Raw genomic sequence first — 27714 nt, forward strand, 5'->3', positions numbered from 1 at the left:
TTAGCCACTTTATGTGAGCTGAAAGAAGCACAGAAGTTTGTCAATCAAGTAGAGGCATCAAACCAATTTCAGCTGTTAGTTTTAACCTTTTAAAGTCAAGACTTCCAATATATTGGAAGTCAACTTAATTTAAAATAGGAAATTGTTATGAATCTTTAACATTCCAGGTGATATACGGAGACATGACCCCCAAACAAATTCACTAAGCAGAGGATTACACACATACTGTACTTATTAAAGAGCAATTATAATAATCAGATATTTAAATTATGGAAGCATGTGCTGTCATCCCTATGCTGATACCGATACAATAAACACCATGACCATTCTTGGCGTTAAAATGAGCATTTCTGGTAGAGGCCTTGTAGATCACTCATATTCTATAGAAACAACTGGAGGATACCAGGAACAGGTAAGTGCTGTGCTTGGAAAACTGGGTTTACATTTTTCAAGGTGAGATGTATTGTATGTTTTGGTGAGTGACTGATTTAATGATACACTGGATTTCAGTGCATTTTTAATGTAGCTTTTCCCCATTGTTGTGACTTGTTCAACTGAAAATGGACTTCAACCCCTGTATCTCATAGCACACACCTCATGTACTGATCTTATGTATGCATCCTGATGCCAAATAATTGAAAATCCTGACCATGTAACAACTGTCTTACAGTGGAACTAATCTAACTGCAGTGCTCCTGGGAGAGATCCAGCTCACTGTGCGATATGCCTCTTTGCGACAGAGTCTCATTGTGATGGTAAATAGTTGCAGGTAACACTTACTTACTGTTGTTTGTATTTACCTATAATCTAAATGAACAGAGGATTCACTTCAATGTATCTTTCACATGCAGTGTACACAACACAGCAGTGCTAACATTGCTGTAGGAAACATTTGCTGACTCTTAAACTGTGCAACTTTGCTAGGCACAAACACAAAAATCACCACATTTCATCAACCTAGTATTCTGTCTCTGATAGTGGCTGGTACAGCAGGTTCTGTGGAAAATGTCCACTATAGGATTTGTTAAAATTATGGAATAACCTGCCCATACAGTAACTTTCTTACTACCCCCTGGAACACAGAGGTATTGGCCTTGATTTTCAAGAATAGATGCCTACAGTTAGATTACTACATCCCTACTCATTTCTCAAAAGCAGTGTATCCAGCATCTCCCATTCAACTCAGTGAGTCTGGAAAATTTTATATAACTGAATTTGAAACTCCTAAAATCATTCCTTGCTTACACGCCAGCCACCACGACTATTACTTTTATCCTCTAGCCTAAGTTTGGCCTGACTCTTTTTAGTTCAGAATGTACATAGTAAAGAGGCTCCCTACCGTATCAACACAGACTTATATTCTTTTAAAAGAAACTTGATGCCAGCTTCTAATCGTGGAGTAGATCCATATGTTCGTGTCTACCTGCTTCCAGATAAAAGATGGGCAAGCAGAAAGAAGACTACTGTTAAGAAAAAAACACTGAACCCCCATTATGACGAGAAGTAAGTAGGAAACTTCATCTAATTACTGCTGAACTATTAACAGAAAAGATTAAACTGATTTATAATAAAGCTCTTTAGCAGGCACTCACTCTACCTAATGAAACCGTTTGCATAGCTGTATGCATCTGTCGTACATTAAGTCTTTGCACCATATAGTCCTTTCAGCTTTTCTACAAAACTTACTGTTAGGGGCTGGAATTTGCCTGTAATTAAGGTATTTGGGCAGAACCAAACACCAGTCTTCCCTGTATTTCTAGGGACATCCCCTCCCTCCTGCCTTTCCAAAGTTCGGTGAATGCTGCTGCTTGTCTCTTAATGTGGCTTGTTCCTGTTGTATCCCTTCTTCTTGCATGTAACTCTCTTGCCCGTTAGTCTCTTTCCTTTTGGTGCACCAAACCCTTCCTTTGAAGCCCACTGATTCCTTTCACACTTCCACAAAGACTTTAAAAAGTCACCTTTTTGAGACTGGGCCTGTTGGTTTATGTCTAAATTACATGAACTAGTCTAGGTTGTAAACCATATTTTCTGTCCATTTGTATAGGGCCACACCCACACTAGTGCTTAAAACATCAATATAAATAAGTAAAACCTGCTACTCAGCTGTTCAGCCAACATTTTTGAAAAAGTGACTTTAGGGGCCTCAATTTTTGGAGCCCCACTTGACACTTCAGAGGTGTTCAGCACTTTCTGGAGATGGAGAGACCCTTTGTCTCAAGGTGGGCCATGCAAAATCAATAACTATTGAAAAATCATAACCCATGACTACTTAAAACTGGAATTGCCTTTTCTTACTCCCTGGATGACTGCTGTGTATTTGCCTCTCTGCTCCTTTGAAGACTCACCAGTGCTGTCAGGAACACTTCCTCTTCTCCCCCATCCCCCTTTTTAGTATCTCACAAGTCCTATACTACTTGTAATGCAGTTCAGGAAATACATAGTATTCACTATCTCAAAACACTCCACCTTACAAACCTGACTTTTGGAAAAACTTTAGCCATGCTGAAACTCACTCTTCCCTACACAGCACCTCACAGACCTAATTTTGTCTTCAGTTTGGATGACTGGCATAGCATGTGCCAGAATCGTGACTAAGAGCTCTATTACCCCCACTTCTTCTTTTGTCTTGCCTTAATGACACAGGGTTAGTTTATTTCAGGATCATCTCTCCCGCCCCCCCACCCATCCACACACACACACAAGGGTTTGATTGTGGGCTGCTTCCATTAGATGATGGATTTTGTCCTGTAGACATTCAAATTCTGCATATGGGAGAAGATGGCCATAAATAGCAGTTCATCCCAAACATGTGTCTTCTGTATTGCCCATGTTCTCTTGCTGTGGTGGGAAGTGCTAATCAACCCTCAAATGATGTATTCTGTCATTGATCTAGAAGGCATTTGTGTGTAACAACTAATAAGATTAATAGGAGTTAACTATGGAAATACTACTACCAAAGACAAGTAGGGATCTACTCTCCACTGAACAGATAAGGTCTGAGCTTTCCAGACTGGTGCAAGTTGCTCTGATCAAGTATAAAACTCCTGTTTTGGACACTAATGTTAAGGTTTGTATTCAAACAGATAGTGAAGTTCTCAACCTGTGTTTAGGACTCAGTATACCTTATCCTGTAAAGCACAGCCATGCTGTCTCTCTGCAATACTAGTTTGTTCTGACCACTGACACTTGTGTCTAGCTTTTGGCTTTTATTAGTACTGTTCAACTTCATTGATTCTGGTCTCTTTATTAGCATGCACTTTTTTCAAAACTTTTTTTTAGATTTGAATTTTTTGAAGCTTTGGAAGAAGTTAAGAAAAGAACACTAGACGTTGCAGTGAAAAATAGCAGGCCGTTTATTTCACGTGAGAGAACACAATTAGGAAAAGTAAGTTTTAAACCATGAAGTACTATTCAATATTAAACATTTATTCTAAAAAATGTCTTTACCATGGAAGCTGACTGTACATCTGTTCATACTCTAACTTTTGTACAAGACTTACACTTAAACTGTTTTCTGGCCCTCAGTATCACAAGTGATAAAGCTTTCTGCCACTAAATTATAGTTCCAACAGGTAGGGCTGGCCAGGAAACAATTCTTGGAAATCTTTTTGTGTGCCAAAATAAGATGAAAAGCCAGAAACTCAATTTTTTGTGGAACTGGAACTCTGCAATACTTAGTTTAGTAAAGAGAAAACTTATGGTTCCTGGCTGCTAAGGAACCAGGGCTCCCCTGCAACTTGCCTGATAGGCTGCTGAGGCATGGGAATAATTTTCTGACAGGGAAAATTCCTGAGCAGCTGTGCTCAGTGCTGAGGGTGGTAACAATGTTTAAAGCTCAGCTCCTTGGAACTAGAGTGATAGCTTTAGAATTCTGACTGGAGGAGAGGTTAACAGTTTACAAATCTGTTAGCCAAGTTTAAATGTATATGTTGGCTATAAAATATGGCTTATTTTTTTTAAAGGTGCTGATTGACCTGTCAAAGGAAGATTTAATCAAAGGCTTTTCACAATGGTAAGTTTCTTTATAGCTTCAAAGCTTGCTAATCACTGCATCTTAAGTGAAACACCTTGATTACAAATATGTTACTTTATTCTAATGAGTGCTGGAATTAATAGCTTCAGCTCTTTTCTCCTCCCCCACCTGCACCCCCATTCCATGCATGTTACACAAAGAAAAGCAGATGGGCTTCAAAAGCATGAAGAGCTGTGTAGCTCTTTCCCATGCCCACAGAAATGAATGTTACACTACGACAGGGGTTGGCAACCTTTCAGAAGTGGTGTGCTGAGTCTTCATTTATTCATTCTAAATTAAGGTTTCGCGTGCCAGTCAATGTTTTTAGAAGGTCTCTTTCTATAAGTCTCTACATACAATAGTTTAGTTATATATTAAAGTAAATAAGGTTTTTTTTACATTGGCTCGTGTGCCACTTTCAGCGCACGTGCCATAGCTTGCCTACCCCTGCACTAAGAGTTTGAAAAACATGAAGCTGAACTCAGCTTGTCTCTTTCACCAACAGAAGTTGGTCCAATAAAAGATCTCACCCACCTTGTGTCTGTCATACATACAAGTCAAACTCCTAAAGGGCACTTGTTAAAACTACACTAGGCTTGTTTTCTTATAGGTGCTTCTTTCAAATAATAGTTTTTAAAGACCGCAAATTATGTCTCTTGCAGGTATGAGCTGACAGCAAAGAGACGGAGCAGAAGATGATGTCCTGTATCATGTGCCTTTTATACAATAACTATTTACTCTTTATATTGATGTGTATATTCTGTAACTAATCTATTTTAAAACTTCAGAATATTGTACACAAAGCACATTGAGGAAATGTTTATAGCTTACCTTTTTCAATGACTGGCTATCATTTTAGAAAAGGTAAGAATACAAGAAATTTAAATCTTCAGATTTAGACTGGCTCTAAATGTGTTGTTAGGCACTCAAGCATTTGTTCTTGGATTAGTCCTACAAGGCATATCTTCAAAGAAACTTTTTGGTTTCCATATTTGATCATTTAAATAAGAATATCTTTAGTCCCAAGAGTACAGCAGGTCTGACTTTTTTTGTATCTTGTGAACAGAATGCATTAAACTATGGCAGGTGCAGAACAGACTTTCAAAACACTCCATTACAAGATAATGGTTCAAAAAGAAGCTATTACAATCTGAGTCTAGATACTATTGTGATACTATAACTGTCCAGGAGCTTTTCATAAAGATGATTATAGGTGCTATCAGGGTGAATAACTGTGCCAAATTATCAACAGGGTTTTAAGCTGATGTCTTAATGTTAAATTTTATTACTGTACTTAACTTCAGTTTTATAAAACTGAAGTTATCTTTATTAGCAAGGTTCACAAGTAGACTGTGCATTAACAGGTTTTTATTTAAACATGGGTCAGGTATGTACCAAAATACTTACAGGAATTCAGTATATTTTTAAAGTTTTGAAATGTATAATAAATTGTTTAAAAATGATGGTTTTAGTCTTGCTTGTGAGACAAATGCAACCTGAGCAAGTCTAGCTCTCAGTAGCACAGGCTTTCTACTCTGCATTTGAAAGCTAGTAAATTTCAAATATGTTTTTAGCTGTATATTACCACCAACTTATCCCAGTCTGGCTGAATCACAGAACATCTGCTCCCCAGAACCATGACTGTCAATATCCCAAAAAGCCTTTACAGCAGCCAGCCACAAGTCCAATAGTGGGTAAGCATTAGATAAATAGGTTACTAATTCATACAGCAAGAACTGGATCTTATGCTTGAATTCGAATACAGTATTTTCTGCAGTGATTTAAGTGAAGGGGTTAGTTCTACTTTTGAGTAGAAGTTAAGGACTTTAAACAGCTGCAGCATAGTTCTACATGCACTAAACTATTAATTCTTTAGCTTCTAGATCTACCAAATCCACCCAGGGATGGGGTAGAGAAGGGTGGACTGAAGCTAAGTTTTCTGTTCCTTCTTTTTTCCGACTATATTTATGCTTTCAAGACCATGATCTCTTCCCTAACCTGGTCATGGTCTAATAAGAGTGCAGTAGTAATAAGTTTTTACTCAACTTTTATTTTAATCAAAACATTATAAAACTGTACAAGATCAAATAGGCTGGAGGTAGCTGTAAATATATTAATAGTTAGTCCTACTTACAGCTGAGTTTTACACATTTAAAATCTTCATTGAGCTAGCAATTTCAGACTGTGCACAGCAGGTACAATGTCATCCAGATTACTGATCTCTGAAAACAAGTTAAAAGCACAGGAATGACACACTTGTAGGCCATATCAATGTCTTATTAGAGAAAATAAACCCTTTATGGTTTTAATCTAAAACTTAAGTTCTCTCTGGTGAGGGGCTGGCAAGTCAAGGACCTTCAATGCTAGTCTATAAACAAGGGCTTTAGGCTGCTCATGCAAACCCATCCCCTCTACTCCTGAAGTTGTCAGTCAGGCCCACTTTTTCCATGCATCCAGCTGCTGCTTGTTGCCCAATCCATTTCTGCAGTGCTACTGCTATTACTAGTAAATTTCCTGCTGCAAGGCCTGGGGAAGGGTGTATACCCTCAAACTGACTCCTACTGTGCATAAACAATCTTAAAGAAAAGTTTAATCATACTAGATGTAACAAAAAATTTTCAAACTGGCTAGGACCCTCTAAAAACAAGTAGAAATGCACCATGTAGCCATTTGCAGTGTGCAGCTCCCAGCCCTTATTTACATAACTAGCAAGAATCTAGACATTTTTCATCCAAACTCTTCAACCAGAAATCAGGCAACAGTTCCACGCATGTGCAGCATTAACTGCAGGTGGGTGAAGAATTTAGCTAAGTGACAAACAGATCTCTTCTGCATGACTCACTATATACTTTAACAGCAGTTCTCACCCAGGAACACATGATCCAAGATGGGTTGGGAAGGGTCACCCACAGTCAGTGACATAGGTGAGCAAGTGCAGTACCAGTGAGGACAGTCATTATGACTTCTAAGGCCATATCCCCTGATTCTTTGAGTCCTCAAGTCCCCTCATGTGCCTATCAGCATGTGAGCAGCTTAGTCTTTCCTCACTGCAGCATGGGTGGGTTAAACGCAGCCCACAGCTCCAGCTAAGCCAGCTAGCCTCAGATGAAAGCACCTCTAAACTTGGGCCAGCTGGGTGGTGTGAGGCTGTTGTATTTCCCTTAGCTCCCATGTTAACTTTGGCTGTGTGCACTGCACATCTGCACTGCAAACCTCATACTTAAGATCCAGGATCAATATGTTCTACCTCCCCTGCTTCCCCATCCCAGTGCCCTGCAACAAGCAATACCTGGCATGCTAGTAACAATGGGAGGGAAGAGAAGTGGAGGCAGATGTTCAGTCACTGGCCCCACTCCCTGACTTTGGAATTAAGGCCTAGGAACACCATGACTCTGTACACATACAACACATTGATGTTTCCCCTGAAGGTGGAAAATTCTGGCTGAAACCATCTTGTAAAACTGACTTACCTAAAACACACAGTAAATCTTGAATGAGTGCTTGAAATACTGGAAAGAAGTCTTCATGTTCTTCCAGTTTGTTGATAATACTGAAATGAGTCAATTGTAATTTTTTACAGTTATGGTCCTGCACAAATGACTTACACAAAGGAACTGTGGAAACTTATGTTTTGCCATAACCAAGGCAGAAGTTTCTGTAAATGACATGGCTTTGTTCTTTACAACAGGGGTGGGGAACCTGCAGCCTTCTGCTTCATTTCATGTGGTCTGCAGCAAGTCTCTGCACCAGGGCCAGAAGCCCCGAGCCTCTGTGCCCCCCTGCAGGGCTGGAGCTGCAAGTACTGGGTCACCCTGCTGCAGGGAAAGCCACAGGGCTCTGTGGGTCAGTGGCTCCTGATAGGAAAAGAGGTTTCCCTGCCCCTGCTTTACAAGATTGGATTGGAGCAGTGGTCTGTATATGTAATCCAGTATATTGTCTGATAAGGGCTAGTACCAGCTATTTCGGAGGAAGGTGCAAGAAATCTTGCAGTAGAGGACCATTATTGACTCTGGCTGTTCTTATTATCTATATAAATGTCCTGTTTAAACTCTTCTCCCATTTATATCTTGAGCCAGTGAGTTTCACAGGCTGCTTGTACCCTGAGTGAAAGGATCCCTTTAATTTTCACTAGGTGTCCTGGGGTGAAGAGGAAGGCCTCATGTACCATTATCTACCTACAGCTGCCTCCCATCACGTTCTTTCCTACTGGGGGTTCAAACACATAGACAAGCCCTAAAGCTATGCACATTTTTCACAAGTGAAGATGTTATGAATCAGAAAAGCAATTTTAAAAAATATTTACAGGGAGCTCAAGGCCTGATCAATTCAATGAAATCAACCAACCAGTTTCCCCATGAGTATCCCATTAAGATGTTTCAGCTGTAATAATAGTTCTTCCTACCACCCACATGCAATATTTGTTTGTTTTTTTCGTCTCGTAAAATACACAACTTTAATAGGATATTGGTTTAAACTGACTATAGTCTCAAGTAAAATATAGAAACTTTAGATCTTGACTTTAGCCTTAATTTTTAGGGTTTTTTCCCCTCCCAGTGCAGCCTGGAAACATTTTCCTGAGGCAAGTTCTCCAGTCCATTTGTAAGAGTTAAAAATGGTGATGCTGAAAGTTAGAGTAATCCTAACCAGTTCTCATAACTCAATTGTGTTATTACACCTGTTAAAGAAGCCAAAATACCTTTGGATGTCTTGGGTCCCCAGCAGCTGCTCTACCTGTCCAGTCACATTTTCATTAATTACCTTACACAGCTTTCCAACAGTGTTCACCAGTACAGCAGGTGGGGCTGAATGATCTGGAAAGAACAAACAGCTTCCAAAATAACAACATGGAAATATTCCATGCACAAAACAATTCTAGTATCCCTGCTTTCACTAAGCTTTTCACATCTCTTTCTAAATACACCACATGTTTTAGTATTCACAGGATACACCAGCTGTAGAACTTGTAACTCTTCCCTTTATTAGCTGAAAACATGATCAGTATGGCTGTTTTAGAGTGAGGAATCTCTTAATGGCTCAAAAAGCACTTCTGTTGCAAGGGTTTCAAATTCAGTTGAAATCACATTGGATCTAAAGTGTGCTGAACTATTAAATCTAACTGGAAGGATCTGCCAGAAGAAAGCTCCATTTTTCCCAGTAACATTAATTCCTTCAGTCACCCAAGGTCCTCCCTTGTATGTATTTATTATGAAAGAATGCAACCTCCAAACCACAACCATCCATTTTGCCTCTAAAAAACAGGCTACACAACTGACCCTCATTCCCCAATATAATGGCTGATCTATATATGCACCCCCAAAACAGCCAAACAGCTAGTCCATACGGGTAAGTCAAACAGGAAGTGTGGTGGGAAAGAGTCTTGCAGGAGCTACTCCATGATCACACACAACCCAGTAAGCAAGGTAGTTATTTGCTTCTGGGAGTAACTGAGTAGGTGCTCTTGAGTTCTACAGATCCATTTTTGACATTCTAATTTTTTGTTTAAAAAAAAATAGTACAAAGGAGAAAAAAATTAAGCAAGCTGTGGAAAAAAGACTGAAAATTGGGCATGGAAAAGCAAAGTCACTGAGAAGAGTCAAAAGATGTCTACGACAGCATGAGAATGGCTGTTAAGAGGACAGATTCAGTTATTTAAGTTGTAGTAACACAATACATGCTAGATCTCCAAATGCAGACAAAAATTGACTTTTGTAAAACTCTCAACCTTCAGGTAGATAAAGGAGTATAATGTACAAGTAAAACAATCAGAGGGTCAATAGATAGATTTAATCTAAGATGGTAGTGGTTTTTAAATTAAATATTTAAAAAAAAACAGAAGCTTCCTCACTTTGCTTCCCTTCATTATTCAATCACCACCTCTTCCCAGTCACAGAATGCTGCAGGTCAAACAACAATCACACAGATGATGGTGTGACAAAGTGGGAATTTTCTGTAAGTTTTTCAAATCCTATGTGTCCCTCAGTTTCCTTCTATACTTTGCATTGCTCTCCAGTGGAGGTTAACATTGCTCCAGCACAGGTGTGTGTCTCACCTCACTGTCTGTGTAGAATGAAAAGTTATTAGAAAGTGGTTGAAATCAACCCAGATCAACATGGGATTCAGAGACAATGCAAGCGCCACTGACTTGTGAACTGACACACTCGGCAGAGAAACCAAGGAGAGACTTCAGCTCAAGAACAAAGGACTAGGATGTGACCAGCAAAGGGTAACTGCAGACTTCTGGTTCTGGAAGAGGCTGGCTGCCCTCTCCCAGCGCTAACTAAAGAGGTCAGAGAGAGACAGGGCCTAAGATGGAACCTGCTACAACTTAACTGTTGGTTTGCTCTGGCTTGACCAGAATTGACTATGCTTTAACCTTTGTTAACCTAACGACTTTCCATGCTGTGTTCCAGTTGACTAATAAATCCTACTGTTTTGAAAAGCTGCTTGGGTATCACTGTAAATACTTGCTGAGGAGCATTAGTCTCTGTACAAGTCTCTACAGGGAGCCTATTTCAATTGGACTTGCTGGGCAGAGCTCATGGTAAGCTTGAACCCAGAGTCTAGGAGGCCGTGGTGCTTACCCGGAAGGAAGAATGGGACTCCTTGGGGGTCTGGCACACTGAAGGGTTCCTCCAAAAGAGACTGTTGTTAAGCTGTGGCATAGCACCGATCCTGTCGATCCGTAACAGATGAGCTTCCCCTCTTCAAACTAAAGCGTGGTGACCCTGCCATGTTTTTATTTTTCTTCTCACAAACCCTTGTGACTGACGGACTACTCATTTCACAACACAGCTAGTGCATCCTCTTCTCTGTGTCAAGACTAACTTCTTCTCAACCAACTTTTAGTTACTTGTAAAGTGACAAGTGAAAGGCAGTAAGTCCTTACCTAGTTCTAAGAGCTCGTGGAGGTTTCTTATAGCATTGGTCATTTCTCCAAGCTTTGTGTAAACTTCATTCATTCGCGGATAAACTCCATTCAGAGAACTCACGTCAAACAACTTTTGGAAGTGAGACACTATTGCGTACAATGTTTGTAACGAAGGCATCTGGCCGTTCTGTAACCAGCACAAAAAATAACTTGGTAGAAAAAGTTAGCAATACCCTTTAAGCCATGGAACATATTTAAACTAGGCTTTGAAGAAAAATAGACTTCTCTTATTAAAAGAACATTAGGAATTAATTTATTCAGACAAAAGACATACTTTAAAAGTTTTTAGCCAGAAATGTCCACCAATGTTCTTTTCATATGAGGGTAACCTCACTTTTTAATGGTTTGGGGAATATATTTAAGGATTCTCTTTTCTGATTTAGAAATAGACAAAATAAGATAAGAGCTGAAATGATGATTACACGTCTTAAGCCAAATCCATCCCTTGTCTGACTCCTTTGATTTAAAGAGAGTTACACCTGGGATTAAACTATATTAATAGTTTGCCATAATATTTATTTTCATGCATCTTGCTCCGAAACCTTGTACAGGCTTTCAAATGCACAACTCTAATCAATATACAAGGAATACAAACAGGAATTTCAGAATAGCTTTTGATATGGAAAACATTAAACTTCTGAAAACTTACCTTTTCCTTATTTTCTACTTCTTCCAAGATTGTATCTACTATGAACTGTAGATCTTCAACTCGAACGCATTCAGTGATGTTAGGTGTGTCTACAGTGTGCCAGGGCACCAACTCCAGTGATAGCTTTCTCAGGGATCTATGCAAGTCCTTTAACAACAAATAATGTTACTGTTAAATAAGGCACAACTCTTAATTGCCTGGTATTGTACTTTATTAATAATTTTATAAAATAAGAATTAGGCAAACTGACTTAGTACAAGATGCATAATCTGGATTTAGTTTCCATGAAACCAGTAAACAGAAGCTCTTTGTTTATTCTCAGGCCCAAGTAGAACATCACTGTTCTATGTGCATGTGTGATTTTTTTTTTTAAAGTGTAGTTAGTATAATTTTGTTAACAGATCCTAGCAGTTTTTTACAGTGGAACTGGCTTAAAACATAACATCTTTATTTACACCAAAAAGCCAACAGTCTGGTAAGGAGGAAAAGATAGAACACTAGAACATAAAATACACAGAATATAAATTCTATGATTTTTTTTCAGGGACTCTTAAGAGTAATCCAAATGTGTTGTAGGATAAAACATTTGAGTGGAGGAAGATATTTAATCCTTTTCCATACCACAGGACCTATCCAGGATTATAGCTTGGTAAAAAATTGATTTTTCAATTCATTGGCAACTTCAGAAAGTTTTAAAAAAATAGTTTCAGGTAAAATTAAAATCTGTTTCAATTTTGACAAATAATTTTTTAAAAATAAAATTATAGGAAATTTTAGAACAAAAAGTTGTAACAAACTGAAGAATTGAAACACTGTTTTGAAATTAAACAAAATATTTTGATTTTAAATTGTTTTGGGAAAAGAGGTTTTCCATGAACCATCCGGCAAAAGACATGAATTTCCAAAGTGGTTCAGTGTCACCAAATTTCCATTTTTTCAACAAAAATCACTTCTCTGTATCCAGGATACTACATTTAAAAGGGTATGTGAATGAAGTGACTGGAATAATAACGTAAGAATTTTTTTAAAAATTAAATTAAGCCATAATAGATTTGGAAGCTACGCATGCTAACGTAGAACATGGAAAGAAAGAGATGGTCACCAGTTAAGGAATGCAAAGCTAAGTACAAGAATTGATTACCTTTAGGGACATTAGCTGGTCTGCCCACATTTCCACTGTAGGAGGAAGGTGTTCAAAACCACATTCTTGTCCATTCTCTTTCATGTAATTTTGGACAGGCCCTTTACTCCGTTTATATATTACCAGAGGAGCTCTTGGACTACTTATAACAGAATCAATCTTGGACAGCACCTTTAACACCAAAGAAATGTTTTTATTGCTCAAATAATTAACACGATGCTGTTATTTAGCCTAGGAAATATCATCGTTTCAATAGTTACTACTGTCCAGTGTGAATGTGTATCTGTATACGTCAACACTAATCTATGTAACTGATTCAAAGAAAGATCTAGTCAGTCACATCACCATTTACAAGCCACTTACTAAAATGTTTACTAACAGTAAAAAGGTGTGCACACTTCAAGAAAGAACTAGAGAAAATCTTACAAGACTAGCTTCAAAAAGTTATTTTGCAGGCCCTCAAAACAGGTGTACACAAAAGGACAGAGTCTCACTCAGAGGTTTGGTATGCATTACAACACATCTCAACATCTGCTGCTATACAGACCTAAATTCAACCAATGAAATGTGCAAACTTTAGCCAGAATTTTACATGCAATTCCATTGCAAGAAACCACCTGTTTCCTTTAGAAATTGTTTTCATGGCACTTACATGCAGCATTTTATGTTTGTTCAAATGAACAGAAGAACCTCACTAATCCAGACAAATGGGGGAGTAGGTAAAGATAGGTAACTGGTATAGAACAGTGAGGTTTATCGAGTAATGACTGCCAAGCAGGCTTGGGTAAGAAAAAGGGAGCAGTAATAGCAATGTTGCCAGCTAATGGCAAACACATTAGCTCTAGAGCATTACTGCTTGCCTTGGGCATGACCAGATGATGGCATGCTACATAAGAATGGCCATACTGGGTCAGATCAATGGTCCATCTACCCCAGTATCTTGTCTTCCAACAGTGGTTGGTGCCCAATGCTTCAGAAGGAATGAACAGAACAGGGCAATTATCAGTGATCCATCCCATTGTCCCAACAGTTTCTGGCAGTCAGTGGTTTAGGGGGACACAGAGCATGGGGCTGCATCCCTGACCATCATGGGTAACAGCCATTGACGGACCTATCCTCTATGAATTTATCTAATTGTTTTTTTAACCCAGTTATACTTTTCGCCTTTACAACATCCGCTGGCAAAAGTCCCATAGGTTGACCGTGTGTCAACCTTGTAACTCTTCTTCACAGTCAGCTTTGGACTTTACAAAATTACTCAAGATAGTGTTGTCTGCAAACTTTGCCACCTCACTTTTTATGCCCTTTTCCAGACCATGTATGAATATTTTGAACAGCACTGGTCCCAGTACAGATCCTTGGGGGACCCCACTATTGACCTCTTTCTACTGTGAAAACTGACTATTTATTCCTACCCTTTATTTCCTATATTTTAACCAGTTATTGATCTATGAGGGCCTTCCCTCTTATCCCATGACTGCTTACTTTGCTTAAGAGCCTTTGAGATGGGACCTTGTCAAAGGCTTTCTGAAAGTCCAAGTATACTATCTCAACTGGATCACCCTTATCCAAATCCTCACTGACCCCCTCAAAGAATTCTAATAGATTGGTGAGGAATGATGCTCCTTTAAAAAAAAAAAGGCCATGTTGTGTCTTCGCCAACATACCATGTTCATCTATGTCTCTGATAATTCCCTTCTTTACAGTAGCTACCCAATCACTATTTGAGTTATTCAGAAACATTTGCAGCATTTGATTGACAGCCACTGGATGAGTGGGTGCGTAGATGGTATGAAGTGTACTTCTCTGGAAGTTACAGAAGCCATAGATGGTGGTACCATCTTAGACCTTTCACAATTTTCTATCAGAGCAATTTTCAGGCGTTCAAACGGAACTTCACTTGTAAAGGGCTTGAAAAATCTGAAAAACTGCTAAGATGCTTCTTTTTGTCTCCCACTTGTGCCAAGCAGCAGGCAAAACAGCAGGTGCTAAACCTGTGAAAGGAGCACGGTGCTGGCACTTCCTTGTCAGGATGGGGAGAGGGGAAAAAGTCAGAATGCTTACTTAGATTATAAATTCTTTGGGGTAGGAACTATTTATTTGTTCTGTGTTTGCACAGGCCTAGTGCAATGGTGGGCAACCTGTGGCCCATCAAGATAATCCGCTAGTGGGATGCGAGACAGTGTTTACATTGACCGTCCACAGGCATGACCGCCCACAGCTCCCAGTGGCCATGGTTCACCATTCCCGGCCACTTGGAGCTGCGGGAAGTGGTGGCCAGCACGTCAACATAAACACTGTCTTGCAGCCCGCCAGCGGATTACTCTGATGGGCCGCAGGTTGCCCACCACTGGCTTAGCGCAATGGGTCCTGGTCCATGACTCAGGATCCAAGACACTACCATAATACAAATAATAAATACAAAAATGTAAACATACCTCACCTTGCATGTCACAGTAACACTTGTCCTTCATGACAGTGTTACCCTTGAGTTCACATTTAGCTAACCCACTATATTTTTTTGCAGGGAGAAGTTTCCCCACAGTACAGAGGAATGACTTCAGTCCCTTCACACCTCTTAAGCCGTTAACAGGGAGCATAAGTATTGCAAAGGGCATTGAGCAGGTCTTCTGTCCTGGAAAGCGTTTCAGGCACTGTCGCTTCTGTTCTTTGTCAATCCATTCTCTCTGCATCCTTGCAATAGGATGTGATAACATACACTATAATAGGTTCATGCCAAATGGCCTTATCCTTAGTGCAAAAATGCTGACTATTAGACACCATGAGGCATGGGACTACATATGAAAACTCTGAATCACAACACCACATGCTTAAGTTTAAATAGTTATATGAGATTAGTCTTTTATGTTTTATTATAGAACAGTTAGCTATAATTGAAAACAATCCATTTGAAACGTGTATCTATACCTGTAAGTATCTCCTGCAACCTGCTTGTAGCTGATCTTCTCCTGCCATACTCCGAGATTCATTGTTTTCTTTTATCTTTTCTTCCCTAATAATCCCATATGATCTACACGCAAAACAAATACAGTATTTCACACAAGGTCTCTCAATAGCAGCATTTAGTTTCAACTTGAGTAGAGGAAAAATACACTGCCACTTACAGCTAAAATCTCCATCTTTTTTAGTCTTATTATATTTACACACAGCTGTGTGTGCACTTTTTTCATTTACATCATATTATTGAAATCAGATCTTAAACAGAAAGTTTTAAAATTAAAAGTTGTGCCCTAAACACTAAACATATGAAAATTCAAAGGTAAAAGCTGACACTGAACTCACTAACACGCTATTCCCCAGTTGTGATTAGATGGTGCAAGGTCAGTGTGCGCAGTATTATACAACAGAAGGGTACCCAAGGATGAAACTGTCCTAGCAACCACCAGATTTAAACTATGTTTAGCATGGATTAGCAAGGGCTAGACCGTGTTACGCTCATTATGTTGAGCAGTATCTGACTATACAATAAATCCCACTGAAATCAATTATTTGAGGAGTAAGACACTACTCAACTCGAGTATCATAATCTAGCCTCAGAAGTTTTTGCTCTTAACCTTCAAGGTACTACACAATTCTATTCCCGTCTACATCTCCATTGTCATCCCTTTTTAAACTCACGTGCACACCAGCTCTTTGCAAGCTGTCCGCACCTTTAATGCAAAAATTCTTGCAACTCTTACAGTGGTCAATGAATTGAAATTAATGAGAATTTTACTTGTGTATGGACCACAGAATTTGGTATTCAGTTTTTATAGGCACTTGAACATTTTTATGGCACTCTTTGACATAGTATTAGAGTGCCTTCCTTACACACTGCCTCTTGAACACCTTCCTTATCTTACTGTGTGAGGCAAACAAGCTCTCCTCAAGATGCTGAGAAGCCTATCAGTATAAATCCACCACCCACATTATATATTAAAATTAACAGATGAGAAAATGTTGCATATCTCTGGAAGTTCACATCCTGAAGTTTTGTGTAAAAGCTGTGTGTCTTCCGAGTTCTGTATAACCAGGCACGCAGATGACACTCCACATATACACAGACGCGCGCGTGCAAAAACAGGATTACTTTTTGAGAAAACATCTGGTCAAATGATGCTACAGATAAATCCCTCTTCCAGCTACGCTAGGTTTCTAACTTTTAAAACGCTTGCTTAACAAGGTTGCAACAAAAACTGTATTTAACAGCTTATTCAACCAGTGTGGATGTGACCTAACTGAGTTAGAAATAGTACTCTAGCCTAGATAGCTGGAACAGTTTGTAAACTTCCCAAAAACACCAAAATGGTTTGCCCCCTCTCTCATGGTTGTCTGAAACTGTGTTCAAAACCAATTGAAACAACATTGTTTTAAACCTAGGGTAGATGGGGCCCAGAGCTGAATTGTCAGCTCTCTTCTTTGGATGTCATCCCATCATTTCAGCAATGTACCCGCTTTCTCCATATGTACAGCAAAATATTGGTCATAAACCACGGTCTCATGAATGACACCATGGAACAGGTTCATGAGCCAGCATATAAATTGTAGAACACCTTCACTTTTAAAACACCTGAGATGATAGTGAAAGTTTACACTATGTTGAAAAGTTAAATATACTTACTTGATATTTTTCTTTAGCATTTTCTCCAATTTCTTCACTTGCTGCTTGCAAAGTTTTAATTCCTGTGCAGTTGGTCTGTTGGAAAGAAAATATTTTATTATACCTCATACTTTATTGGTATCTAACTGTAAGCCAGGGCTACACCAGAAACGCTTGCTAGTATAGCAATACCTATTGGGAGTATGAGTCATTTTGCAGTATTTCTGTATCCACAAGAAGACAGTTTAGACAGGGTTTTGGGGGATTTGCTGGTTTAAAAGTGTTTTGGTTGGTATTAGCTACATCAGCAAACCTCTTCTAGTGCAGAGTATGCCTTAACAGTAACAATGGTATTAGTGTAGAGATCCTATTCTTACAAACTGCTTATGGCAGTCAGCTCATCAAGGGGGTCTCAGGCTCCCACATGTGTGAATGGCTGCACTTCCTCTGCCTCTGACCACTAAGTGAAGGGCAAGTAACCAACAGGGGAGGACAGGATGCTAACTGATAGTTCTCCTTAAAGCAAATTATTGCTGCAGCATCTTCAGTGCATTGTTTTTAATAGCAGGTTTCTTGATGCATTTGTACAATTTCTGGTGCATCATGATGGTGTTTGTTTCTTTTCTTGTAAAGTTTGTTGAAATGTCTTTACCAAAGGCAAATTTTCACTACTCACCTTATTTCCAAATCTTTCTTGAGATCTGTATTTTCACACATAAGTTGTTCATTCCTGGCCTTTGCCTCAATGAGCTGATTCTGGAAAGACTGCAAGAAAGACTGCATTATCTCTCTATTTTTTCAAATCAATACTTAATCAAAGCCATCTAATCAGGTTGTGAACTTTTACATCTATAAAACTGTAAACTCATGATATTATTGTAATATGTATATTATGATAGCACCTGAGATCCTAGTTAAGATAGAGAACTCATTGTGCTAGATTATATGCGAACAAACACCTAAGACAACAACAAACCTACCTCCTAGGAGCATACAATCCCAGGCAATAAGAGTGGGAGTAGTGAATAAAATCAAATAAATACAAAACAAGTACTTATCCCCCGCCCCATGTGTAATCATTGGTTTTAGATGTGCATTTATTAATATCTAGCAGTTCCATACCGTAAGCAATGCTCTATAGTTAGGTGTGGCATCTAGATTTAAGAATTCTTCTTTGCCTTTTCCTTCTCCTTGTACATGATCTGTATCTTTTTTATATCTACTTTGGGTGGAGAAGGGGAAAAATAAACAAACTCCATCTTACTGAATAAATTGCTTAACCAAAAGAAGTTACACTAAATGATGTGACCACAAATGAAAAATGAAAAGCAGAACACCATTCCGTTCTCAGACCACACACTCCTCTTAATTTCTCTCAGGCTGCATTTCATTTACTGAATCAAATGCCCTGGACTAACTAGAGGGAAGCCCAATGCAAGCAGATTACACTGCTCAATTTCCAAGCAGATCATCTCAGATTATTGGGTCAGTTACATGCTGGCTGCTTTGCACTACCAGATAGAACTGCTATGCCAGGGGAGTTTTATCTCCTGGACCCTAGCAGAGGGGCAATGGCCAGAGGAAAAAGCAGCACTGCTGGGGCATTTATATGCTCTGCACTTCCTGACTGCAGAACGGCCTCCTGACTGTGGGCAGCCAGATACAAAAGCTGGAGCAAACTTTGGCCCACTCTAGATTATGCCATGAACAAAGCTGGGGGTGTACCTTTCACTCTTCCTCTGCCTTGGATGCCGATCAGAATCAGGGCATAGTAGCTAAACCTGAAGGCCATTATAGTCCCTTGCTGCTTCTAACATGCTAGTGATTTCTGGAATACATAATATGTATCATTTAACCACTTTAAATTTTCAATTAGGGGCAAACCCTGAAAGGTGCTCAGTGCCTCTCAGGAGGTGCCGAGCTCCCTCAACGCCTATGGTTTCAGCAGTAGCTAAGGATGCTGAGACCCTTAGAGCCTTCCCACTGAAGTCCAGAGCAAAATTCCTATTGACTTCAACCGGAAAAGTATGTAATGTAACTTTATTAGTAACTCCGTTGAATTTAAACGGATTAATCCTACCTTAGCTCCTTTTTCATTTGATTAATCTGAGATTCATAATAATCAATTAGATTAAGAAACCTGAAGGAGGAAAGAAATTTATTTTAAAAACTTTAAAAATATTCCACAAGCAATTGTCTATGCAATTTTAAAATACAATAATCAAAGTATTGTGACCAATAATTGCTTGATGCAATTGCTTATATCCCAAAGTTACTATCTCTACCATTTCTCACTTGTATCAGTTCAATGAACGCAGCACAAAATAGCCATAACTTTCTAGGCTATGCAAACCATAAGTGCTAACCTTGTACCAGGCTGAAACTGGCAGCCATTCAAATAAGGTTGGCTCGCTGTGCAGGATTAAAAGCCAAATCTGTGGCAGTAAGGAGCACCTCACATACCTATCAGATTGCAAATAGATCCCCACCAGGGCTAACAACCTGATGAAGTTCCTCAAATCCTAGGACTCGAGTACCCTAATAGGAGGGATTCTGATCACACAAGTCCCAGATAGCCTATGGACACTCATTTAAAAAGAAACTAGACATGAAGTGGAGATGAGAGGCTGTCTTATCTACTAAAAGAAATACCAAGGCACAATTATTGAACAATTCTCCCAACAAATAGTCAGCCTGAGGAACTGCCTCACCCCTACTCATCCAACATTAACAAGAAAGCTAGGGGGTACAGAACTTCCCAATTGAATTTGTATGGCATTCACGTAAGCCTCTGTGAAGGCAACAGTCTATGTGACCTTATAATTTATCAGCAATATACAGATGCTACTGTAAGTTGAGGGAGAGGGATGGAAACCCCTACATCAATCTTGGAATATGGAGCAGCCTAAACACACTGCCTCGGATGCTTATCGATAGGCGGCAAAGGCTGCTTTCTTTAATAATACCAACAAAAAAAAAAGCTTAAATCCCAATTTTTAGAAATACGGAATGAGATCAACCTATATAGTGGTATACGTTACATGTCTCCATTTAGAATTCTATTCATTATGGAAAGTGTGTCACTTTCTTCCCTTTACTTCCACCTAGCGTACAAGGATTGTAATTCTTGTTCTTCTCTATGAAATTACTTACTCAACTCAGTTTTATTATACATAAAAAATTATTATTATACAGATATGTAAAAAGGACCTGTAATTCCTAAACTGGCACTTCTAAGATGTCCATGCTTTCCACCCAATAATATAATGAATAGTTATTTAAAAACTGTTTCTTCATTTTACATAGAATATTATCAGGCTCTCACTTATGAACATGGTGGTAAAAAGTTGCTTACTGTTGATCCAAGAGAGACTTTGGGGCTCGCTTGCAAAACTGGCAGAACATTTTGTTCTGTGTGGCAACACGCTGCTGCTCTTCCATCCCAACCTTATGGAGCTCCTTCTGCAAATGTGCAATAGTCTCTTCCTGTTCATGCAACTTTTCATTTTGGTGATGGTACTTTGTCTGCAAATAGGGGATAGGAAAATTCTAAAAGGAGTATGGCACATTGTGTGTAAAATCAGATACACCATTGTATGGCAAACTACAATGGTTTCACAAAATCTTAGTTCTTACTGTCTACATTTAGTGAATAGGTGGGAGAAGTGGGGGAAGGGGTAATTTTATTTTTTATTATAACCTTACTCTTCAAAGAACTGTGTAGGGGTTCAAAATCAGAAATACAAACAGTATAACAATTTACAGTGACTGTTGAGTTTAGTGCAAGGGTGCTGGGAAGCACTGGTGGCCTGTGATATACAAGAGGTCAGACTAGATGATCTGGTGGTCCCTTTTAGCCTGAAACTCCATAACACTCTCACATCTGTTATTTTGATCACTGAAAATATTTCAAAAGTCCTTTAAAATCAGTCAAAAGCATTTGTGGTTTGAGTCCCCAAATAGTTATTGTTCGGAGCACCTGTGAAGCTTGCTGATCTTTCTGAAGTTCTTTCACTTGATTCTGTTGCTGGCAAACTTTAGCTATACACTCATCTTCCAGCTGACAAATTTTGGATTTGATGTTCTCCACAACATTTTCCAACTCTTTGGCTCGTTGTTCCTGTCGACATGCCCGACCTCTCTCCTGGCGTATATCATCCCTAATTTAAAAATATATATATCGAGAGAGAGAGAGAGAGAGACCTACCTTCGTTTATAATAAACTCACTTCAATAATGGAGGATAGGCCCCAAAGACATGGCACAAGGGGACTCTCAGTAGCAGCCCCTGGAAGTAGGGTAGTGAGGCAGCCAGCGTCATTGGCCAGAACCCCGAGTACGGAGACTACAGAAGCAGCTACTGTAATGGCAAAGCAACTAACCAGGTACCCCCGTGACCCATAAATCCCACATCCCGTGCAAAAGAACTAAGGATTTGGACTTAAGTGAGGATAAAAACTCCAACACTCAGAAAAAGGAAAGTTTAACTAATGGTTTGGTAATTTTTAAGAAAGTGTGCTTCTTGCATAAATATAGAACACGATTTCACATTTGTGAAAAACTCCTTTTCACTGACAGCAAGTCTTACCTAAGCCGGCGATTAGCCTCTATAAGGCCATGCATCATTTTCTGTTGACGTTCAGTGTCATCTACCAGTGTTTTCAATGCAAGTCTTATCCCCAGTGAAGAGTGCTTGTCTAAAACAATCGTATCTGTAGACATTTAAGATAGACAAAACAGTGATAAAAGGAGCGGCAACTTGCACCTCCATAAACATTTGGAAGCGGAGAAGGTTATATCAGAAAAGGATTTGTGAACTTAAGTTTAATATTTTTAAATAATAAGAGTTGCTAGAGAACAGCACTTCATTACCTGACAGATTTCTGCTGTTTCTTGGTTTAGCAAGACACACAGGTTTTAAGCCATGTCGCACTAATAATTTGTTTACGTTTTCCCATTCTGCTTGCTCCTGCTACAGATGGGAGAAGAGGTGGAAGAGATAAGACTTTGAATTCGGAGCGTTATCTAATAATATTCAATAATTCTACTATTCCCTCTAGTTGTGTGCGCAATGGAATGCTGCTTCTAATGCCAACCAACAAAATACAACAACATGTCACAGTTACAAAAGGAACTTGGAACTTAAGCTCTTTCCTGGCAGTTTAAAAGGCTTTCAGTTCACCTTTAGTGATGATCTGCAAGAAGCAAAGAAAAATACACCAAACTATATACTAAATACTGCATGCTAACTCCTCAAACAATCTATATCCACATTTCAAAGGGAGAAAAAGCTTTGCAAATTTACACATTCTACTGTTTTTAAAAAAAGGACTTACCTGACACCATGATTCAGTGGACTTTTGTGCTGGTGTCACCTGCACAGAGCCTGCTGGGGCATTACTTGACAATGCACAACTTTGTGGGACCTGAACACAAACAAAGTAAAAATTGTATGCTGAATGCCCTCTAATCCTTGCTATACGGTCAAGCCCTTTGTTTTCAGTTTTTACCAAAAACGTCCAGGATTTTACAAAAGCCTATGTGTTTTTTTACCAATATTCACCTGAATTTTGGACCCCTCAAGTACACAAAAATACTGATTATGTTAAGAAAATACATTATATTAAGTAGATGCATTTATGTTAACAATAAACTAGTCTACGTGTAAATGTGAGGCTGTCTATTAAAGAAAGGCAATCGTACAAAAAATATACCAGTACTTGTGAGAGTAGAGATCAGCACTCCAGTCCTAAAAAAATAGTAGTGCCAGAACTCCCTGGACCCAGCTCCCCACTCTGGAAAGATACGGTGGCTCAGTAACCTGGGCAGCCTTGGTAACCAAGCCACCATCTCTCCTCCTAAAATGGGCCCAGAAGCAGAAGAGGTGGAAGAGGCAGTATGAGATGGTGGCTACTTCACCTCTTCCACTTTTCTCTATCTGTTGGTTTTTTTCCCATCCTCCCGTTTCCTGATATTAACCATGATATTTACCCAGCAAGCTGTGATGTAAATTTTTTGCACCAATTTTCACCCATTTTTTTATTTTTGTTATAAATACTAATACATTCCTGGGAAAACTAAAATAAACTAAAAATAAAAACTAACAGGCCTTGTATATGGCATACACAAAGCACTGCATGAACCAAACACAGACCTAGGCAGAAGAGCTCCAAAGATGTAATAATGGTTCTACCATTGATTCACAGTGACCTTTTTTCCATTTAGGAAATTTGTGAAAATACTAGGTTAGATAGACTTTCTGCATGTGTAAAACATGAATTATATTCACCCTACCCCACAAAAATGTTGCAAGTGCTTGTCTGCCAATTAGCCCAATCCTCCAGTCTTTCCGAATGTAAAGGCCTAAATTTTCCAAGAGTGGTTAGTGATCTGGAGCACTTCAGTTTTGGGGTGACAGCTTAGAAGGGCTCTGATTGTCAAAAAGGGCTGAGTACCCTACCTCAGAAAATCAAGCTCTTTTAGGGAAAACTGAGGTACCCAAATAATTACGCACTCTTGAAAACTTAGGCCAAAATGCCTATTGACATCAAAATGGACTGCAGGATGAGGCATGTTTTTATAAACTTCTCACACTGATGACTAAAAACTATAATTTTGAAGCTGGCATATTTTTCTTAATTCAATTTACAGATAACTGTTAATGAGAGGCCAAGAACTTAAAAATCTGAAATCAGTGGGGGATGCTGATGCTCAGCACTTCTGAAAATTAGGCCACTTATTTAGGTAAATCAATATGGCTTTAGGAGTCTAACTTTAGGCACCTACGCCCAGATCCTCAAAGATATTTAGGCTCCTAACTTCCATTGATTTCAGTGGAAGTTCAGATCCTCAAAGGTATTTAGATATTGATTTCAATGGAAGTTAGGAGCTTAAATGCCTTTGAAGATCTGGACTCTATTCTTGAAAATCTTTACCAGAATCATTCATTCAAAACAGATTTTAGTGTAATTCTTTTAATTTCAAAGTAAGAACAGCAATTATAAGCAATCTTACAAATAGTGTGGGCCAGGGGCATTTCTATAAACTCACTGCTTTCTCTCTTCCTTCCTATAGTGATAATCGCCTACATTTTCATTTGGTAACTAGAGACTGCAACAAAATACCATAGTGGCTGTATTTATACAGACAGAGCCTGATTTCAGAACTGAAGTGAATGGCAATTGTGAACGTTCAACCCTCTTGCAAGTCACCCAGGGCTTGTCTACACCACGCAGCTTTTAGCAACAAGGCGTTTGTAAACGCCCTTTTCAGCACTTTTGCCGACAAAATACTTCCAGCCCCACAAACGGCATTAGCTTTGTTGGCAGGAAAGCGCTCCTGTCGACAAAGCTGCGATCACACTGCCACTTGCATCGGGAAAACTTTTGTCTTTCGTGGGGGGGCTTTTTTAAGAACCTGTGAAAGATAAAAGTTCTGTTGACAACTTCCCAGTGTACACATACCCCCAGAAGATTTTAATGAATTACCATACCACATGGATGTGTATGAACATGCAGCAGTCCATACTGGAAAATTATTAGTCTTTTTGGTTTATCATGTGCTATGTTTGCAATGTACTTTAACTTTTTGTTTAGGGTGAAAGGCTAGGGAAAATTATAATGGTACTGCAGGTCCAATTATGGGCCTACCATTTTTGACAGTACTGTCCATTATAGCCTGCCAATTTGCTAATTCCAGAAATTTTAACATAAAGAAGCATCCAGCAGGTAATCTTTAATACATATATCAGAGGGGTAGCAGTGTTAGTCTGGTTCTGTAAAAGCAGCAAAGAATCCTGTGGCACCTTATAGACTAACAGATGTTTTGCAGCATGAGCTTTCGCGGGTGAATACCCACTTCGTCGGATGACTTGCATCCGACGAAGTGGGTATTCACCCACGAAAACTCATGCTGCAAAACGTCTGTTAGTCTATAAGGTGCCACAGGATTCTTTGCTGCTTTTAATACATATGTTATATGGTGCAATATACAGTTCAGATTAATTAGTACGATACCTCAGTCATAAGGTACTTCTGTGTTGTTGGTTTTCACTGTCAGATTGTTAAAATATCAGACTGATCTGTGATCTGAAGCTGTTCAAGTACCAAAGGAGAGAAAACAACAAAAGTCAGAAAACAACACAGAGTTGTGCCCTGCAATACATATTTTGTACAATCCTCTCATTGCCAAACAATGGCATGTATAGGTATTATGCAGAAGAGGTTTGGCCCCAGACATCATGATTTTGCATCACAAAAGATACCAAAGCATTTTAACTGTAGACAGATACCACTATATGTAATTCAGGACAGTATACAGACCAATGTGCATATAACAGCAGCCTCTAGAGCATCAAGACAGACAGCTGGCATACAACACAACACTGGATGGGGTATTTTGGCCAAGGACAGCTAGTTCAATGCCTGCTTCTTTACTCTCAGTGTTACCAGGCCAGATGGCTAAAAATCCCTATTCCTTTACCAAACAAAACCCGTCAAACTACTAGGCTGTATGCTCAAGCTTGGCCATACGTACTACCTGCTCTCCTTTGGTCTCTGCCTAGCACCCACACGCTCCAGCCCTTTCTACCAAGTGCCAGGCAGCTGCGGGCGCTCTACAAGGGACGACACTAGCGAGATAAGGCGGGGGAGGTACTGCCTTGGCTGGGTCAACTTCTCTGGGTGAAAGGGACAGACGATATTGCCTCCCCCAGCCGGTCTCACTCAGGTGCTGGGCCCAACGCCGCAAGCAACACGGGAGGAGGCTGGGCCGGTGGGGCTAGGGAGGGGTCAGGCCGGGCGGCGCTGCACAAGGCCTAGCGAGGATGGAAAATACACCCGCGGGGCAGGCAGAGCGGGGCGGGCTGGGGCGGTACCTGTACCGGCGCGGGAGAGTAGCTCCCCGTACGGTCACAGTTCCCCCGACACACTCCCTCCCTTCCCGGCCGCCAGCCCCGCCTCGCCGCGGACCCTCCCCACCTGGGCTCGCTCCGCCGCCGGCCCCGCCGCAAGCTCCGCGGCCGTTACTGAGGCGGGGCAGAGGGAGGGTGGAGGCGGGCGGCGATTGGCCCCTGCCCGGGAGCAGAGCGCGGGGGCCGGCCTGAGGGAAACGCCCCCCACCGCCCGTAGGGCAGCGAGCCGCCGGCGCGGGGTGGGGCCGCCCGCTCCCGGCCGCCCCGCCCCGCCCCGCCCCGGGGCGCGCACACCCCGGCGGTAGCGGCGCTGCCGCTGGATGCGCCGGGCGGTCGCTCTGATCGATGCGCTCCGCGTCGCTTCCCTGCCCCCTAGCGCCATTTTGGCCGCGGGGGCCGGAGGGAGCGAGGCGGCTGCGGGGAGCGGTGCGGAGCGAGACCCGCCCAGGTACGAGAAGCCCCGGGCGGGCTGGCGCCCTTCGTCCTTTCTGCCCTCTGGGGTGCTGCAACCTCAGAGCACCTCAGAGCCCGCCGCGGCCCCCGGGAACCCCTCCGAGTCCCTGCGGTGCCTGGCCCGCAGCGCCCTCCCGCTCGGGGAAGCCTGGCCGCTGCGCTCCCCCCGGCCCCCAGCCACCTGCAGCGGCAGGGCCCGACCCCGTCCTGCTGGGCAGGCCCAGCGCCCGGGCGGGACTGAGCCCCTGCTCCGCGGTAGATGTCCCGAGCCACCGGGCTACCCCGCCTGGGAGAGCCCCTGCCCCTGCCCCGCCACCCTAATGTGATCTCGTAGGAGCGGCCCTTTCCCTTCTCAAAGTGGCTCCTGTTTGTTGGCGCCCATGGAGACACAGGCCAGCGGAGCACGCCCGGGTAGTTTGCCGCTGTTAGTATTAACATAACGTGTGTGTCTGAGCAACGTAGGGTGTCGGCTGGCTGGTCAAGTCAAACTGTTCACATCCCTGCGAGAAGCCCCGCAGTGTCTAGTAAGAGTAGTCAGGTTAAATACCGTAACCGGCAGCGCTGGTCTCTGGCCAGGTGCTCCTTATTTACAGGTAGGAGGTAAGGCGACGGCCATCGCTTCTTTCAGTTCCAGAAGAGTAGGGCAGTACTAGTTGCCATCAACCCCGGAAGGGGAGAGGGGGGTGTTCTTGATTTGGGCAGGGCCTCTTCTCCCTACAGCCCCCCTCCAAAAGAAGGATTCTGCTTAATCTCCTGATATTTCACTGTCATTAAAGTCAGTATCCTGTGTTGTAATAAGCTTGGTAGCAGTGTTGTTTTCTCTCCCTAAACCAACAAAATAAAATAAATAGCATTTGCATTAATCTTGCTCCATCGGTAGCAGTTTTCTGGACTTCTGAAGCTGGCATAGAGAAGGAGGGGCAGCAGAAGAGGCATACTGAATGCTTTTTTTTAACCTAGTCTTTGTATAAAATATAAACATAACAGAACTTATATACACATATGTACAAGATGGAAACAT

General features: G+C 40.8%; 3 protein-coding genes across 14 annotated transcripts in view; 2 read left to right on the forward strand and 1 right to left on the reverse strand.

The window, feature by feature from the left end:
- Positions 1 to 5475, forward strand: part of ESYT3 (extended synaptotagmin 3) — a 57480-nt gene extending 52005 nt beyond the window's left edge. Inside the window, exons 19-23 of the mRNA XM_039494487.1 lie at positions 671 to 769; positions 1372 to 1503; positions 3280 to 3385; positions 3963 to 4012; positions 4675 to 5475. Of these exons, the coding sequence (XP_039350421.1) occupies positions 671 to 769; positions 1372 to 1503; positions 3280 to 3385; positions 3963 to 4012; positions 4675 to 4711 (424 nt within the window). The 3' untranslated portion in view covers positions 4712 to 5475. The remainder of the gene's footprint in view (positions 1 to 670; positions 770 to 1371; positions 1504 to 3279; positions 3386 to 3962; positions 4013 to 4674) is intronic.
- On the reverse strand, positions 1 to 27483 carry CEP70 (centrosomal protein 70). 11 transcript variants are annotated; one of them, XM_039494494.1, is made up of 19 exons: positions 26308 to 26456; positions 25345 to 25422; positions 22666 to 22755; positions 22202 to 22301; positions 21918 to 22041; positions 21310 to 21490; positions 20686 to 20855; positions 19411 to 19470; positions 18453 to 18552; positions 18007 to 18095; positions 17352 to 17426; positions 15659 to 15761; positions 12731 to 12901; positions 11590 to 11736; positions 10899 to 11067; positions 8709 to 8823; positions 7483 to 7562; positions 6147 to 6234; positions 1 to 18 (listed from the first exon to the last, which is right to left on the reverse strand). In XM_039494494.1, the coding sequence occupies exons 2-18, from the start codon at positions 25351 to 25353 to the stop codon at positions 6173 to 6175; spliced, it is 1845 nt and encodes a 614-aa protein (XP_039350428.1). In that variant the 5' UTR covers positions 25354 to 25422; positions 26308 to 26456; the 3' UTR covers positions 1 to 18; positions 6147 to 6172. The 11 variants fall into 11 exon arrangements, 8 of the variants coding, with proteins under 8 accessions (XP_039350428.1, XP_039350427.1, XP_039350429.1 ...); XM_039494493.1 differs by lacking the exons at positions 1 to 18; positions 26308 to 26456 and adding an exon at positions 27241 to 27483 and having other exon boundaries at positions 6043 to 6234; XM_039494495.1 differs by lacking the exon at positions 1 to 18 and having other exon boundaries at positions 6043 to 6234; positions 18453 to 18549.
- FAIM (Fas apoptotic inhibitory molecule) overlaps positions 26533 to 27714 on the forward strand; it is a 9050-nt gene continuing 7868 nt past the window's right edge. Inside the window, exon 1 of one of the 2 annotated variants that reach the window (XM_039494500.1) lies at positions 26533 to 26688. In XM_039494500.1, the coding sequence (XP_039350434.1) occupies positions 26561 to 26688 (128 nt within the window). In that variant the 5' untranslated portion in view covers positions 26533 to 26560. The remainder of the gene's footprint in view (positions 26689 to 27714) is intronic. The other variant, XM_039494501.1, reaches the window with a different exon arrangement.

Source organism: Mauremys reevesii, linkage group 11 (genome assembly GCF_016161935.1).
Source record: "Mauremys reevesii isolate NIE-2019 linkage group 11, ASM1616193v1, whole genome shotgun sequence".
Taxonomy (NCBI): domain Eukaryota; kingdom Metazoa; phylum Chordata; order Testudines; family Geoemydidae; genus Mauremys; species Mauremys reevesii.